The sequence below is a fragment of the Bos grunniens genome, chromosome 17 (assembly GCF_055505025.1).
Source record: "Bos grunniens cultivar Pamir isolate PY7600 chromosome 17, Bosgru_T2T1.0, whole genome shotgun sequence".
NCBI classification, from domain to species: domain Eukaryota; kingdom Metazoa; phylum Chordata; class Mammalia; order Artiodactyla; family Bovidae; genus Bos; species Bos grunniens.
This window is the reverse complement of record NC_141181.1, coordinates 53,216,074-53,229,566: the sequence shown is the minus strand read 5'-3', so window position 1 is coordinate 53,229,566 and position 13,493 is coordinate 53,216,074. Positions and strand designations below refer to the sequence as shown.

General features: G+C 40.2%; 1 protein-coding gene and 1 long non-coding RNA gene across 10 annotated transcripts in view; one reads left to right on the top strand and one right to left on the bottom strand.

Moving 5' to 3' along the window:
* Window positions 1-10,704, bottom strand: part of LOC147355376 (uncharacterized) — a 63,899-nt gene extending 53,195 nt beyond the window's left edge. For all 4 annotated transcript variants that reach the window (XR_015144454.1, XR_015144457.1, XR_015144456.1 and 1 more), the window contains exon 1: window positions 10,564-10,704. This is a non-coding gene — a long non-coding RNA (uncharacterized LOC147355376). The remainder of the gene's footprint in view (window positions 1-10,563) is intronic.
* Window positions 1-11,082, top strand: part of KNTC1 (kinetochore associated 1) — a 70,636-nt gene extending 59,554 nt beyond the window's left edge. For all 6 annotated transcript variants that reach the window (XM_086347529.1, XM_086347527.1, XM_086347526.1 and 3 more), the window contains 11 exons: window positions 1,274-1,392; window positions 1,770-1,905; window positions 2,552-2,647; window positions 3,026-3,082; window positions 4,820-4,874; window positions 5,189-5,252; window positions 5,619-5,748; window positions 6,829-6,918; window positions 7,394-7,539; window positions 8,574-8,664; window positions 9,792-11,082. In XM_086347529.1, the coding sequence (XP_086203655.1) occupies window positions 1,274-1,392; window positions 1,770-1,905; window positions 2,552-2,647; window positions 3,026-3,082; window positions 4,820-4,874; window positions 5,189-5,252; window positions 5,619-5,748; window positions 6,829-6,918; window positions 7,394-7,539; window positions 8,574-8,664; window positions 9,792-9,809 (1,002 nt within the window). In that variant the 3' untranslated portion in view covers window positions 9,810-11,082. The remainder of the gene's footprint in view (window positions 1-1,273; window positions 1,393-1,769; window positions 1,906-2,551; window positions 2,648-3,025; window positions 3,083-4,819; window positions 4,875-5,188; window positions 5,253-5,618; window positions 5,749-6,828; window positions 6,919-7,393; window positions 7,540-8,573; window positions 8,665-9,791) is intronic.
* Window positions 11,083-13,493: the final 2,411 nt, after the last annotated feature.

The following is a 13,493-nucleotide window of genomic DNA, read 5'->3' as shown; positions in this document are numbered from 1 at the left end:
CGTGAGAGAAGTCTCCACTCTGGTCTCCAGGCCCTGCCTGACCTGTCGCACCCCCTCCCACTAAACTCTTAACTAGTCAGAACTTCCCCTTATCCCTAAAAGCATGTGACTTCTTTGACCTTCAGGCCTGTCTGTATGGGAATGCTCTCTGGGGAACTTTCCTTAGCACTTCATGCTCTCATTGCTGAAGGCTCAGGTTTGCTCTCTGGTCAGGGAGCTGAGATCCCACAAGCCACAGGACGTGGGCAAAAAAAAAAAAGTGCACTCTGAGGCAGTTGGAGCTGAGGGAAAGGAAAGATGTAGGTCAAAGGATAGAAGGAAGAAAGAGGGAAAGGCTAAGATGCTGATCGTTTGTTCTTGATGACAAGCAGCGTGAAGGACCTCCCTCTTTCTCTTGCATCTTAGTTTATCTGATAGTTATCCTGGCAAGTAAGTAAAAATGATATTCCTTGAAAAAGTACCAGGTTCAGCTCCCAGCTCAGTCATACAAGTGCTTTTCCCTGAGAAAATCCTCACACCGCGTTGTGTTTATGTGTACTTCCTGTCATGTCACGTAGACATTAATGAAAGCATTTTGATTAATTAATAATGTGTATGCAAATGTGAACTCAGTTATATATTAATTTTTACTACTTCATCAAGAACCCTCTTATGTGGACATCTCCCTTATTTTCAATACTGAAAATGTGAAGAATGCAGTGGCTTTCACAGCAGTCGGGTGTTCCTAGCATTTACCCACCAGTGCTTTTGCACCATGAGTGCAAATATTGGGTTGGTCAAAAAGTTTGTTCGAGTTTTCCCATAAGATGTTAAATAACATCTTATGGGAAAAACCTAACCTGAACTTTTTGGCCAACCGGTATTAACAAAGTGTAAATGGTAGAGCCCATCATGGTATTATTATGAAAGTGGTTCTCACCCTGTTCTTTCTGAAAGACTGTGAGGAACCCTTCAGCCCTCAGGCAGGGGACCATGGAACACAATTTGAGAACCACTGAACCCCCTCCCCCAAGGGCAAACATAGACTTGAATCTTTCTTTTTTTTTTTTCCCCTAATTTGGCCATGCAAATGGCTTGAGGGATCTTAGTTCCCCCACAAGGGATTGAACCTGAGCCCTGGGCAGTGAAAGTGCAGAGTCGTAACCACTAGACTGCCAGAGAATTCCTGGCTTTAATCTTTTAAAAACCAACATGGCTCAGGTCACCTAAATTGAAGCTCAGTTACCCAACTAAAACCCACGGGTGCAGCTCTGAAACTTCTTTGGTCTTACAGATGCTCAGGATGCACCAGCTCACTTTCGCCCACAGAACTCGAGCCCTGCAGTGTCTCCTCTACTTGGCTGACAAGGAAACTATAGAATCTCTCTTCAAAAAATCCATCGAAGAAGTGAAGTAAGTGGAATTTTTAAAATTGTATTAATAGAAAACGGGTCACTCTTTGGAACCATAACTTTTAAGCCTCTTAGTTCAGAAGATTACATTAGAGGGGCTGTGTCAACAAGGTGCTCTTGCCTCGAGTGTCCTGTTCTGGCAGAGAGGAGACAGGCCCTGAAGGACATCTTGTTTCTCTCGAATCTTTGAGACTTTCAGAAACTGAGTGTTTTCTTCATTTTCCTCCAGTTGATTTCTTTCTAATATTTCTTGACTATATCTTAGAAGCCTAAAACAGACATGTAATAGAGCAGTCCAATATTTCTAAGTGTTGGCTTTTATTTTAAACGTAAATGTGGCTAGTGAGGAGATTCCCATTTCCTGCCTCTGTTTTTCAGATCTTACTTGAAATGTATAACTTTTCTGGCATCGTTTGAGGCGCTGAATATCCCCATCACCTATGAATTATTTTGCAACAGCCCTAAAGAAGGCATGATTAAGGGTCTTTGGAAAAACCACAGCCACGAACCCATGGTATGTACACCAAGATACCTGCAGTGGCGGCCTCCATCGTCTCAGATGCTGCCTGCCACCACTCAGATCCCTGAAAGACAGATCCAAAGAAACCCTTGATTCCTGAACAGGTCTGCTGTTCTGAGAGCTTTCCTGTTTTCCTCTCCTGGCTGGTGACACGGCAACTTGGAAGTTGCCTTACCTCTCTCCCAAAAGCCTAAGGCCTGAAGCCATCCCTTCCTACCAGGGCAGGGTGGTGGGGGTAACGCTTTTTTAATCTGCCCCAAGCCTGTCTGTCCTCATCTAGACAGACTGTCCTTGTGCAGGAAGTTTTGTTCCTCTTCCTTCTAGTTACCAGTGGGAGTTCAGTCTCTGAGGCAGCTGGAACCCAGGGCAGGAAGGATATGGGGCCAATAGGCAAACTGTTCTAGGACACAAGAAACAAAGTGGGGAGGAGGAGGAGCCTGAGATGCTGTTTGTGAGTCCATAACATCAAGAAAGAAAAATAATTTTTTTCTTTCCCTAGACAGATGAGGGTCTTCATTGAAATTAGGCAGTAGACACAGGTTGGCTGTAAGCATATTTTGTCTTCAGCTATCCTACCTTTTCCAAAGATGGTTGAATTTACTGGTGTCTTGATACAGTATTTTTTTTTCCCCTGCTTCAGGCAGTAAAGTTGGTGACTGAGCTTTGTTTAGAATACAAAATCTATGACCTGCAGCTTTGGAATGGACTCTTGCAAAAGCTTCTTGGCTTCAATATGGTAAGTAAAACTCAGTGCCTTAGACTGCGGTATATTTTAAAGATTTTGCACAGCATCTCCTAAACATTTTGCACTGATACTTGTTACTGAACAGAAGTATGTGGAAAATGTTCACTCTCATTTGGTTCATGCCCAACTTAAAGAATGTGGCATGAGGCCAGAGAAAGTGCAGTCTCAAAACTGACATAAATTTCACTTGAAACATACTGAAGATTCCCTGATGTCTTTTGATGTTTGTGGATTTATAGGTGACCTTCTCTGCTGACCCTCAGAGAAGATACATTTTCCTGATATTCTTTGTGAAAGTTTCAGACTCCTAGATTGGACTTTGGAATTTTTCATTTGGTAATCTTCAGAACTTTTGTTTCATTTTTTCAGATTCCTTATCTAAGGAAGGTTTTAACAGCCATTTCTAGCATCTATCCTCTGTGGCAGGTATGTAGTTTTCTAAAATAAATTTTATAGAATTTAATCTTTAGACTCACTGACTTTGTGACTCACAGGTACCCTGGATTAAGTAGTCAGTTCCTCAGTGAAGCTGCAGGGTGCTGTTCTATTAAAATGGTGCCTGGACCAAGAATACTCAGCTCAGACTTTGCCTTCCCCAAGACATCACTTCCCCAAGTCCCCTAGGCCTCATGAATCACATCTCCATTCATGCCCTTAAAATACATGGGCTCAACTATAACTCTGGTCGTGGTATAATTTATTTATTTTTAAAACATTTATTTACTTATTTATTTGGCTGCATCAGGTCTTCGTTGTGGCATTTGGGCTTAGTTACCCTGCAGCATGTGGGATCTTAGTTCCCTGATCAGAGATTGAACCCCTGTCCCTTGCATTGCAAAGCAGATTTGTAACCACCAGACACCAGGGAAGTTCTGGTATAAATTATTTAAATCACACATGTGACTGCCCATCTTGAATTTTGAAGATTCCTAAAGTCAGAAACCCTGTCTTATTCATCTTTTCTGCATTTCACGTGTTGTTCACATACACAATCACTGTACATATATGTAATACATGTAATATATAATATGTGAGTGCTGAGTCACTTCAATCCAGTCATGTCTGACTCTTTGTGACCCTACGGACCGTAGCCCACCCGAAATATATATTTTATTCTTAGTTTGATAACTTAGAACATATGCTAAGTAAAACGTGAAAATTTTCCCTTACCACTTCCCTTCATAATCTCCCCAGGAGTGACTCCTGTTGACAGTTTCCTTTGTTCTCTTCTAGAGTTTCCTAGTATCATCTAAGCAGGTGTATGTGTACGTGCGTGTGTATATTGTGTGTGTGTGTGTTCATTTTTGTACATATAAATTAAATCACATTCCAGATGAAGTGTTTTTTTCCATGTAACGATGGTATCTTGGAGATTGTTTCCTATTAGCATGTACAGATCTCCTTTTTTATTGAGATATAATTCACACGTAAAATTTACCCTTTTAAAGTATACAATTAAGTGGCTTTTAGTATATTCACAGACTCGCAGATAGAGAATACAAAGAAGTGATTACCAGAGAGAAATGGGGAGTGGCAAATTAAGGCTATAGGACTAAGAGATAGAACTACCATGTATAAAACAGATAAGCAGGACTTTCTTGGTGATCTAGTGGCTAAGGCTGCACTTCCAAGGCAAGGGGCCCCGGTTCAATCCCTGGTCAGGGAACTAAATGCCACCACTAAGAGTTCATGTGCACAGTGAAGATCTTCGATCTTTCATGCTGCATCTAAGACCCAGTACAGCCAAAATAAATAAACAAAAACAGATAAACAGCATGGACGTATTACATAGCATAGGGAGTTATAACCATTATCTTATAATAATCTTTAGTGGAGGATAATCTGTAAAAATACTGAGTCACGATGTTGCATACCTAAAATTAATATTATAAATCAACTATAATATAGTTTTTTTAAATATAAGAGAGTATTTTGCAGAGCAAAAAACAATAATAAATCAGCCAGGATTATGTGTTAATATCCTAAAATATATAGTATGAGGAATATTCTAGAATCTTGATGCTCTAGAACAGGGAAATAGCAACTTAAGATTTTGGTCTTAAGGTCAAGAATATAAGCCCTTAAATGTATATAGTTCTGTGACTGCAAAGCAGAGTTCATAAGACCCCAGACATAAGTTCTCTGATACACGTGTCTCCACAGGTCCCCTACTTCGGCAGAGCTTGGCAGTGTGTGGTTCAGATACCACTGCTTTCAGGTATTTTTCTGTCCCCTGAAATGTTGACAGTAGCCTTTTATAGTTTTGTATATAGACACATTATTGGGTTTGTTTTGGTTTCTTTGTGTGTGTGGTTTTTTTTTTTAGTGTGGACCATTTTTAAAGTCTTTCTTGAATTTGTTACAATATTGCTTCTGTTTTTTATGTTTTGGGTTTTTGGCCACAAGGCCTGCCAGGATCTTAGCTCCCCAACCAGGGTTCAAACCTGTGTCGCCTGCATTGGAAGGCAAAGTCTTAACCAGTGGACCACCAGGGAGGTTCCTAAACACATGATTGTTGCTTTTTATTTTCAGCCTCTTGTCCTTTAAGCCCCAGTCAGCTGTCAGATTGTTGTGAGAGTCTCATTGCTGTTCTAGAGTAAGTAAAATATTTTTCCTACCTCCCAAATCAAATTTGTTGCTTATAAAATTCCTTTCTAATAAACGTACCTTATGAGTAATGCCTTTTTCCTAGGAAGTTAAGCACACGACTTGATTGAAAATAAAATATCTCTATTATTTTTACAGTGTCTACTTTCTTTGTGCAGTGCAGCTAATGAACTTATATTCAGTACGCATTCTCTAAAATTTGTACCTAGTTTTAATGTAAATATAGAGTACCTTTTGTGATTACTGTAAGTCATATAGTTAGATCATAGATTTTTAGTCTTCTAAGTATTTGTTGCTCAACATGTATAGACTTAAATCCGACAGGTTATTAACTAATTAACATGCTCTCTTGAAGATGTCCAGTTTCAGATGACCTCGACATGATCAGAGTGGCCAGACAGTATGTCCAGTTAGAGCTTCCGGCTTTTGCATTAGCGTGTCTAATGCTCATGCCCCACTCAGAAAAAAGGCACCAGGAAATAAAGGTATCTGACAAATTACTCATCTGGGGCTGCCAAAGAGGTGGAAGGTCTCACATTGCATGTCCCCTGCCAAAGATAGCACTTCGTTTTCATCAAACCTGTAAAGCATGAGTAGGGTAGAAGGTTTGTGTTGGGGTCTAGTGGGAGGTATGACTGAAAGATAGATGAAGGCTTATCTTAGAAAGCCTTAAGAGGAGTTTGGACCTTATTCTCTATCAGTGGAAAACAGTGAATTTTCCTGCAAATGCAAAGTGAAATGCTCAGGCGGTATTTAGAGGGAAGTAATCCACTTGGGCTTGATCAGAAGAGAGAGGGAGCAAGAAGTAAAACTCCTAAGAAGCTCTTGCATTTGGATAGAAATTCATCTCACCTGATGCACATACACCAGCCTTGTGACTAGGCCAGGGAAGCTTGAGGAGGTGAGTGCCCAAAGGAGGGTGGTGGCAACAAAAACAAACCAGAGGAAGATGGCTTGAGTGCAGCTTGACTTGGTGATTAGTTGCGGAAAATAGAAAAGTCAGGTTGTGTGTGGGTGTCTGACAAAGGCACATGAGCATTCTGAGGACAGAACTTTTAAAAATAGCTCCCATCCCCTTTATACTATAGAATAAATAGAACAAAGCATTTTGAACTGTTTTACAATGATTTCCCCATGGGTAGATAAGCCACTTCATAAAGATCTATATAAATGAACACACATATTTTTTGTCACATGCTCTATTTGTTTCATTTTTTTCCCAAAGCCATCTGTGCCTGTCCTTGACTTTGTTCTCTTTTGACTAGTCTTAAACTCATCTGTTGATGCTTTTCAGAGTTTTAGTATTTAAATAGATTCCTTCTGGCACTTAGGATGACAAAATGTTTATTAAACAGCTCTTTGCCGTTGAAATAGTTATTTGTAAAATGCTTTTTCCTTACTTCAGTAATTTTGTTCTTGTTGTTGTTATAGAGGCGGTCTTTTTTCTGTACTAGATACGCTTTAAGATATTTCAAATGTAAATACGAAAACCTTCCAGGTTTGACAGAAATTAGTAGTGATTATACTTTTCTATTAATTATATTTTGACTTTTTTTTTCCTCCAGAATTTTCTGAGCTCGTGTGACCCTCAGATCATTTTACAGCAATTAGAGGAGCATATGAATACTGGCCAGTTGGCAGGGTTTTCACATCAAGTAAGTGGCAGTTTCCTCTCCCTTTTGTTATGAAAAATTTGTTATTAGGAGGTAATCAATTTTCCCCAAACCAAGATTAAGCTGAAAACTCACCATCTCCATCTGTTTGTTAATGTATACAATTACGTCACTCTCATTAAAGCCTCAGTAAATTTTTAAAAGTCAGACACCCTGGGTGTCCTGTTTACTTCTGTGCACAGTGGAAAATCTGTAGCCTTCAATGCTTGTCACTGTGAACAGATTTTCCTCAAAAAAAATCCTGAAATGCTTAACAACAACAACTTTTAATTTATTCACTGTATGCTAAAATGGGCCAAAGCAGTCCCCCCCACCCCCCAGCCCACTGCCTCAAAAGGAAGGCTTAGTCACAATGCAGTGATTATTTAACATCTAATTATCACAAATGCTTTGATGTTGAAGGAGACAGTGTGGCATTTAACACATTTTGAATATGATGATACCTGTTATTCTATAGATTAGAAGTCTGGTGCTGAAAAATATCATAGATAAGAAGGAGTTTGGGATTTTGGCAAAGACAAAATACTTCCCAGTGTTGAAATCACACATGATGAATACCAACAACATCACTGAACTCGTAAACTATTTGGCAGATGAGTTAAGGTAAGTTGATAAAATTTTTTTAAAAACAACTTAATGTAAAAAAAACAATTTAATGTAGAATATCCTAAAATTTATCTTTACTTTGGAGGAAGATATCAGATAATTATAAAGCTATTTGGTTGTAATTAAAGCTCTGAATATTAAACTGTAGCATCACTACATTATGCATACCATACTGCTAACACATACTCAGAAGTAGCTGTTTTGTAACCCAGTCTCTTGGAACATGAACTTAGAATCAGACAATTATTCAAGCTGCCTGAAATCCCAAAATAGGCATCTCACAGTCCTGCTCTAAAACCCAACATTACAACTTTACTCCTTAGACACTTGACTAGAGGCATCGACAACTGGATATAACATCATTTTTGCTAAGCTTATCTAATTTTCCAGTACCCACAAGTTTAGAAATAGTATCCCTTGGGATGGTGTTGGGAGCAGATTTGGAAATTAAAAAGAAGGGCAAAATGAGTTGGCACTGAAAAAAGAGAAAGCTCAGTCAGGACTGAAATGTTTCCAGATCCATCCCTACGTTTGTTTGGTCTAACTGTGCTGATCCCTGGAAAGTGTCTCTTTCTTAGTAGCATGCCATGGATTTCTTTTTCTTTTCTTTTTTAAATTTTTATTTCTTTTTTTATTTGGCTGCACCGGGTCTTAGTTGCAGCATACAGGATCTTTAGCTGTGGCATGCGGAGTCAGCATGTGGGATCTTAGTTCCCTTTCCAGGGATCAAACCCTGGTCCCCTGCATTGGGAGCATGGAGTCTAAGCCACTGGATCACCAGGGAAGTCCCATACCGTGGATCTCTTTCTGCTTGTTTACCGCTTGTGATCCAGCCGTAATTACAGGTTGTCATTTATGAACAAGTAGTATTTTTTGCGGTGCGTTGATATACTACGCCGCACATACTTTAGGTGTGTCATGTGATAGATCTTGCTGTACACCTGTGAAGCCACTGCCATAGTCGAGATGGCAGACCTACATATCACCCCCACATTTTCCTTATGCCCTTCTTCTTCTCTTTGGTTTCATAGTTTAGATGACGCTTCAGTCTTTATAACTGAATATTACAAGCATTGTGGGAAGCCCATACCACCAGGCACCACTCCCTGTGAAACTCTGAAGGTAAATCTGGCCCAAGTTACTGGGTTTTAACCTGACACCATTTCTGTTTCTAGGGTCTTGATATTGAACCAGCCTGTTGTGAAGATAAATGTGTTTTTATGTGCAAACTGCCTGTATTTTCACATTTCACTTTTTGTATGACAGAGTCCCAGACTCAGAATCAGGAGGTCTTGGTTCCACTCATTTGTGCCAGGAAGCAGCCATGTGGCCTCAGGCCAGTTGCTGTACCTGAGTGGCCTGCAGTTTTCAGATCTGGCCCTCCCAGCCTCTCAGGTGCTCTCAAGAATCAGGACTCCTTGTGGAGTCTTGTTTTTAATACAGGAGCAGGTGACAAACCAAGTTTTATTGTATTTACTTATTTGGCTGCACCTCAAAGCTTGTGGGATCTTAGTTCCCCACCGAGGGACTGAACCCCGGGCTCACAGCAGTGCAAGTGCAAAGTCCTAACCACTGGACCACCAAACTAAATTTCAAAGCACATTGATTAATGTTGTGCTGGAGTTTCCATTGCTTTTATTTCTTTTTCTTTAATTAGCTAAGACATACATGTCCAGTATAGAAAAACAAAAATCTGGAGGAGAAAAAAATAATAATAACAAAAAAACTGAACACTTGAAATCTCAGTAACCAGAGATAAGATCACTGTTTACATGTTCGTGTGCATTCTTCCAAATGCTTTTGTGTATAAAAACCACACATAAATCATTTTTACTCTTGTTCTGAACTTAAGTATAAGGTAAAATTTTTCATTTTGATTGTGTTTTGGTAGTTTTAGTAAACATTATTAGGTTATTATGGTTTTTTCTTCCCTCGGTCCAGATCAAGCATATTAAAATATTTAGCCTACATTTTGTTAACATTCATTAGTAACTTCTTTCGTTCATTTCCAGTCTATTGTGATCAATGACATAAGATTACCTTTTTCAAAATGGGAGAGTATTGATTCAGGAGACAAGTTTGTGGCCCTTAAAATGTATCTGTTTTTCTCTGATCATAATTGTCTAAAATGCAAAATAACCTCATACATAGATTTTTAGCAATATAGTTGTCTTTTCTGTAGTTTGTCAAACAATTTTCTATTTAAAACACTGACACTCATAAAAATGCTTGTGTTTCTTCCCATTTAGATGTTTAATGGATCCTAATAGATCAAAGTTTTTTCAAGAAGAACAAGAAGTTTGGAATCTGTTAATAACTGACACTATTTATTACAGTTTTTAAATTGTGCAATCTGTGTGCAATAGCTATTGTCAAATATTCCCCGAGAAGTAATAACTAAGATGCTTAGTAACAGCAGAACTGCCTCATAAACAACTCATGTCCCAAATTAATAAATCTTTTCCTTGCCAGTTACGTGCATAACTGGTAGAGACTCTCTCAGTGTTTTTGTACTGTATATGAAGAAAAGTATTTTGCTCTCCCAGTAAGTAAAGCAACTGCTTACATCCTTTTCTTCTACCTATGTAAATAAGAATATCAGTCTCTTTTTTTTTTTTTAAGTCTTTATTGAATTTGTCACAATATCGTTTCTGTTTTATCTTTTGGTTTCTTGGCCACAAGGCATGTGGGATCTTAGCTCCCCGACCAGGGATCAAACCTGTGTCACCTGCATTGGGAGGTGAAGTCTTAACCACTGGACCATCAGAGAAGTCCCAGAATATCAGTCTTTTTAACTGATAGTCATTTGAGTAAATATGTCTATAATCTTTGCTGCCGTGCATATCCATCAGTGGCCAGCTACATGTACAGAAACCACTCTGGATAGTAGAAGCGGAGAAGGATTGAGTGTCAGGAACTGATTACAAAGGTGTCAAGAGGACTGAAAGGCAAAAGGGAGATGAAGAAGGGGCACTGGAGAAGCCGAAGGAAAGGAGCTATTAGCCTAACATCAGAACCTACCTTTGGGGACTTCCCTGGCGGTCCAGTGGTGAAGACTCAGTGCTTCCCATGCAGGGGGCTCAGCTTCCATCCTTGGTCCAGGAGCTAAGATCCCGCAGCAGCACATAAAGTGGGGAAAAAAAGAGAAGAAGCTGCTTTGGCTCCGAGCCGGGGGTGCCGCTGTTCCAGAGACTGAGCCTCCTCCCCCGGCACTGCTGCCCCTGCAGCCCTTGGTTATCCTCCGCTCGTGCTGCACTGCCAAGCCCCCTCCAGTAGGGGAAAAAACAGCAGCATTTTGCTTTCAGCAACCTTCTAATTCCCGTGCCTGTGCCAAGAAATGACAGAGCTAAACAGAAGCCATCTGGCAAGGAGCCTGAGAGATGAAGGCTGCAGGCTGTAAGCCCCTGGCAGGACAGGAAGGAAGCTGGCTGGAAGGGCTGCGTGAAGCTGCAAACCTTCAGCAGTACCCAGCACACAGAAATGTTAATCACACCTCTTTTGGTTCTACTTGTGAATAAACTGAAGCTGATAATACTAGAATTCATTTGCCTTTGTTTGGCTTGTTGAGAAAAATATTTCTGTATAGGAAAGTCAACGTAATATGATTAAAAACCTGGGTTTTGGATAAATAACAAGTCTGGGTTTGACCCCCCTGGTTCCATCACCTACTGTGATTTCCAAAGGTCTTTACGAAACCCTATTCCTACCAGAAATAGATGTCTCCTTTACTGCATCCTCCCAAAAAGTGGGCAGTTTTTCTTTTTAAACTTTTTGCTAATTTGATCAGTGAAAATAGTGTCTCGGTATTTACGTTTGTATTTCTTTAGCATCTATGTGATTAATCCTTAAGAAAACTGTAATTATAAGGCTGAGCTCACAAGTAGAGCCTGTGATTGTTACTCTTGGGCATAAATGTGCAAGGAACAAAAGGGTCATGTGGTGGCACCAGAACTTAACAAATGGAAATGACCGTTCCCACTTCAGCAGTCCCCAACCTTTTTGGCACCAGGGACCTGTTTTGTGGAAGATAGTTTTTCCACAAATGGGGGTCGGGGGGGCGGGGGTGGTTTCGGGATGATTCAAGCACGTTACATTAATTGTGTGCTTTATTATTATGACATTGTGATGTATAATGAAATAATTACATAGTTTACTATAGTGCAGAGTAAGTGAGAGCCCTGAGCTTGTTTTCTTGCGCTCAAGCAGTAATGCAAGCAATACGGAGTGGAGGTAAATACAGATGAAGCTCCACTTGCTCGCCCGCTGCTCGCCTCCTGCTCTGTGGCCCAGTTCTTAACAGGGCACCTACCGGTACCGGTCCATGGCCCAGGGGGTTGGGGACGCCTGCACTTCCTGGACTCAAGCTGGGCTAAAAAGGATTTCTTTCTCCGTCTTAACACTGGTTTCATCGTTCAGAGTAAATTTCTGGATGTCAACTAGATTTATTGTAGTGATCACTTCATCAAATATACAAATGTTGAGTTATGTACACCTGAAACTATTATTACATGTCAGTTATTCCTCAATACAATAAAATAATTTTAGATTAGGAATCGTATCAAATAAATTGGTGGAAGATGAATAGACATGCACATAAGTTCTGATAGGTAGCAGGTTAGCTTTTTTTTTTATTATTATTATTCTATTTTTCAGCTGTAGCAGGTCTGCTTTGCTGCCTTCGGGCTTTCTGTAGTTGAGGCGAGCAGGGTCTACTCTTCATTGCAGTGTTTAGGCGTCTCATTGCAGTGGCTTCTCCTGTTGAGGAGCACAGGCTCTAGGCACACAGGCTCAGTAGTTGTCATGCAGGGGCTTAGTTACTCCTCAGCATGTGGAATCTTCCAAGACCAGGGATCAAACCCCCGTGGCCCTTGCATCTTCAGGCGGTTTCTCAACCACTAGACCACCAGGTGAGCCCACAGGTTAGCTTTTAATATGCCAATGAAGTGGTTTTTTGCTATATAAATATACTTGAATTTAAGTTCAAATATATAATTAGAATCTTTCTTGTTATGATATTTATTGTATTTTTATTAGCCATGACCATTATTTTTATTTTCCACTCGTCTCCATACAGCCATTCTCCCTCCCTTTCCCTAAGCATATTCTAAAAACTCAGGCTCAGTAGTTGTGGCTCATGGGCCTGAGAGCTCATGGGCTCAGTAGTTGTAGTGCGCGGGCTTAATTGCTCCGAAGCACGTGGAATTCTCCCAGACCAAGAATCGAACCCGTATCCCCCATACTGGCAGGCGGATTTATCCACTACCACCAGGCATGTCAATAGACAAAGATCTTGATGAAATTTGAAAATTTTATATTCTGGGACTTCCTGGTGGTTCAGTGATTAAGACTCCATGCTTCCACTGCAGGGGGTGCTGGTTTCGTTCCTAGTCGGGGACTTAAGATCCCCACATGCCCATGTAGCACTGCCCAAAAAATTATATTTTAAGACAAGAAAAATTGAAACAAAACTTTATCTGCTTGTGTTGGCCTCCTCCCTCCCCTCCTTCATGCATCGTGTGTCTGCATTATGGGTTAACCAGACCTACCCTGTGGCAGAAATACCCACTCAGCCATAAAACCCAATTTTTCTTCTTCTGGCACTAGCCGTATAACTAGAAGATACCATTCCTTTCTCAGTCCTATAAAGTGTCATGATGACCCACCACTGACATTGTATGTGCAGATATCTTCAGTGAGTGCTATGTAAAATGCCAATATATTGGTTTCCTTATAACGATTGGTTCTGTACAGACTGGTCAGACGATCTGGAAAGATACTGGGCCGCACCTAATGGAAGTTTTTAGCTTAAATACTTATGACCTTATTGATGTTACTAGCTATATTACATGTATTCTGCCTAATTCACAAGATTATTGTTTCTTGCATGGCCAAATGCATGACTGATCCTCAGATAAAATGAATGACTTTAAGGTGATGGATAATATTGTTCT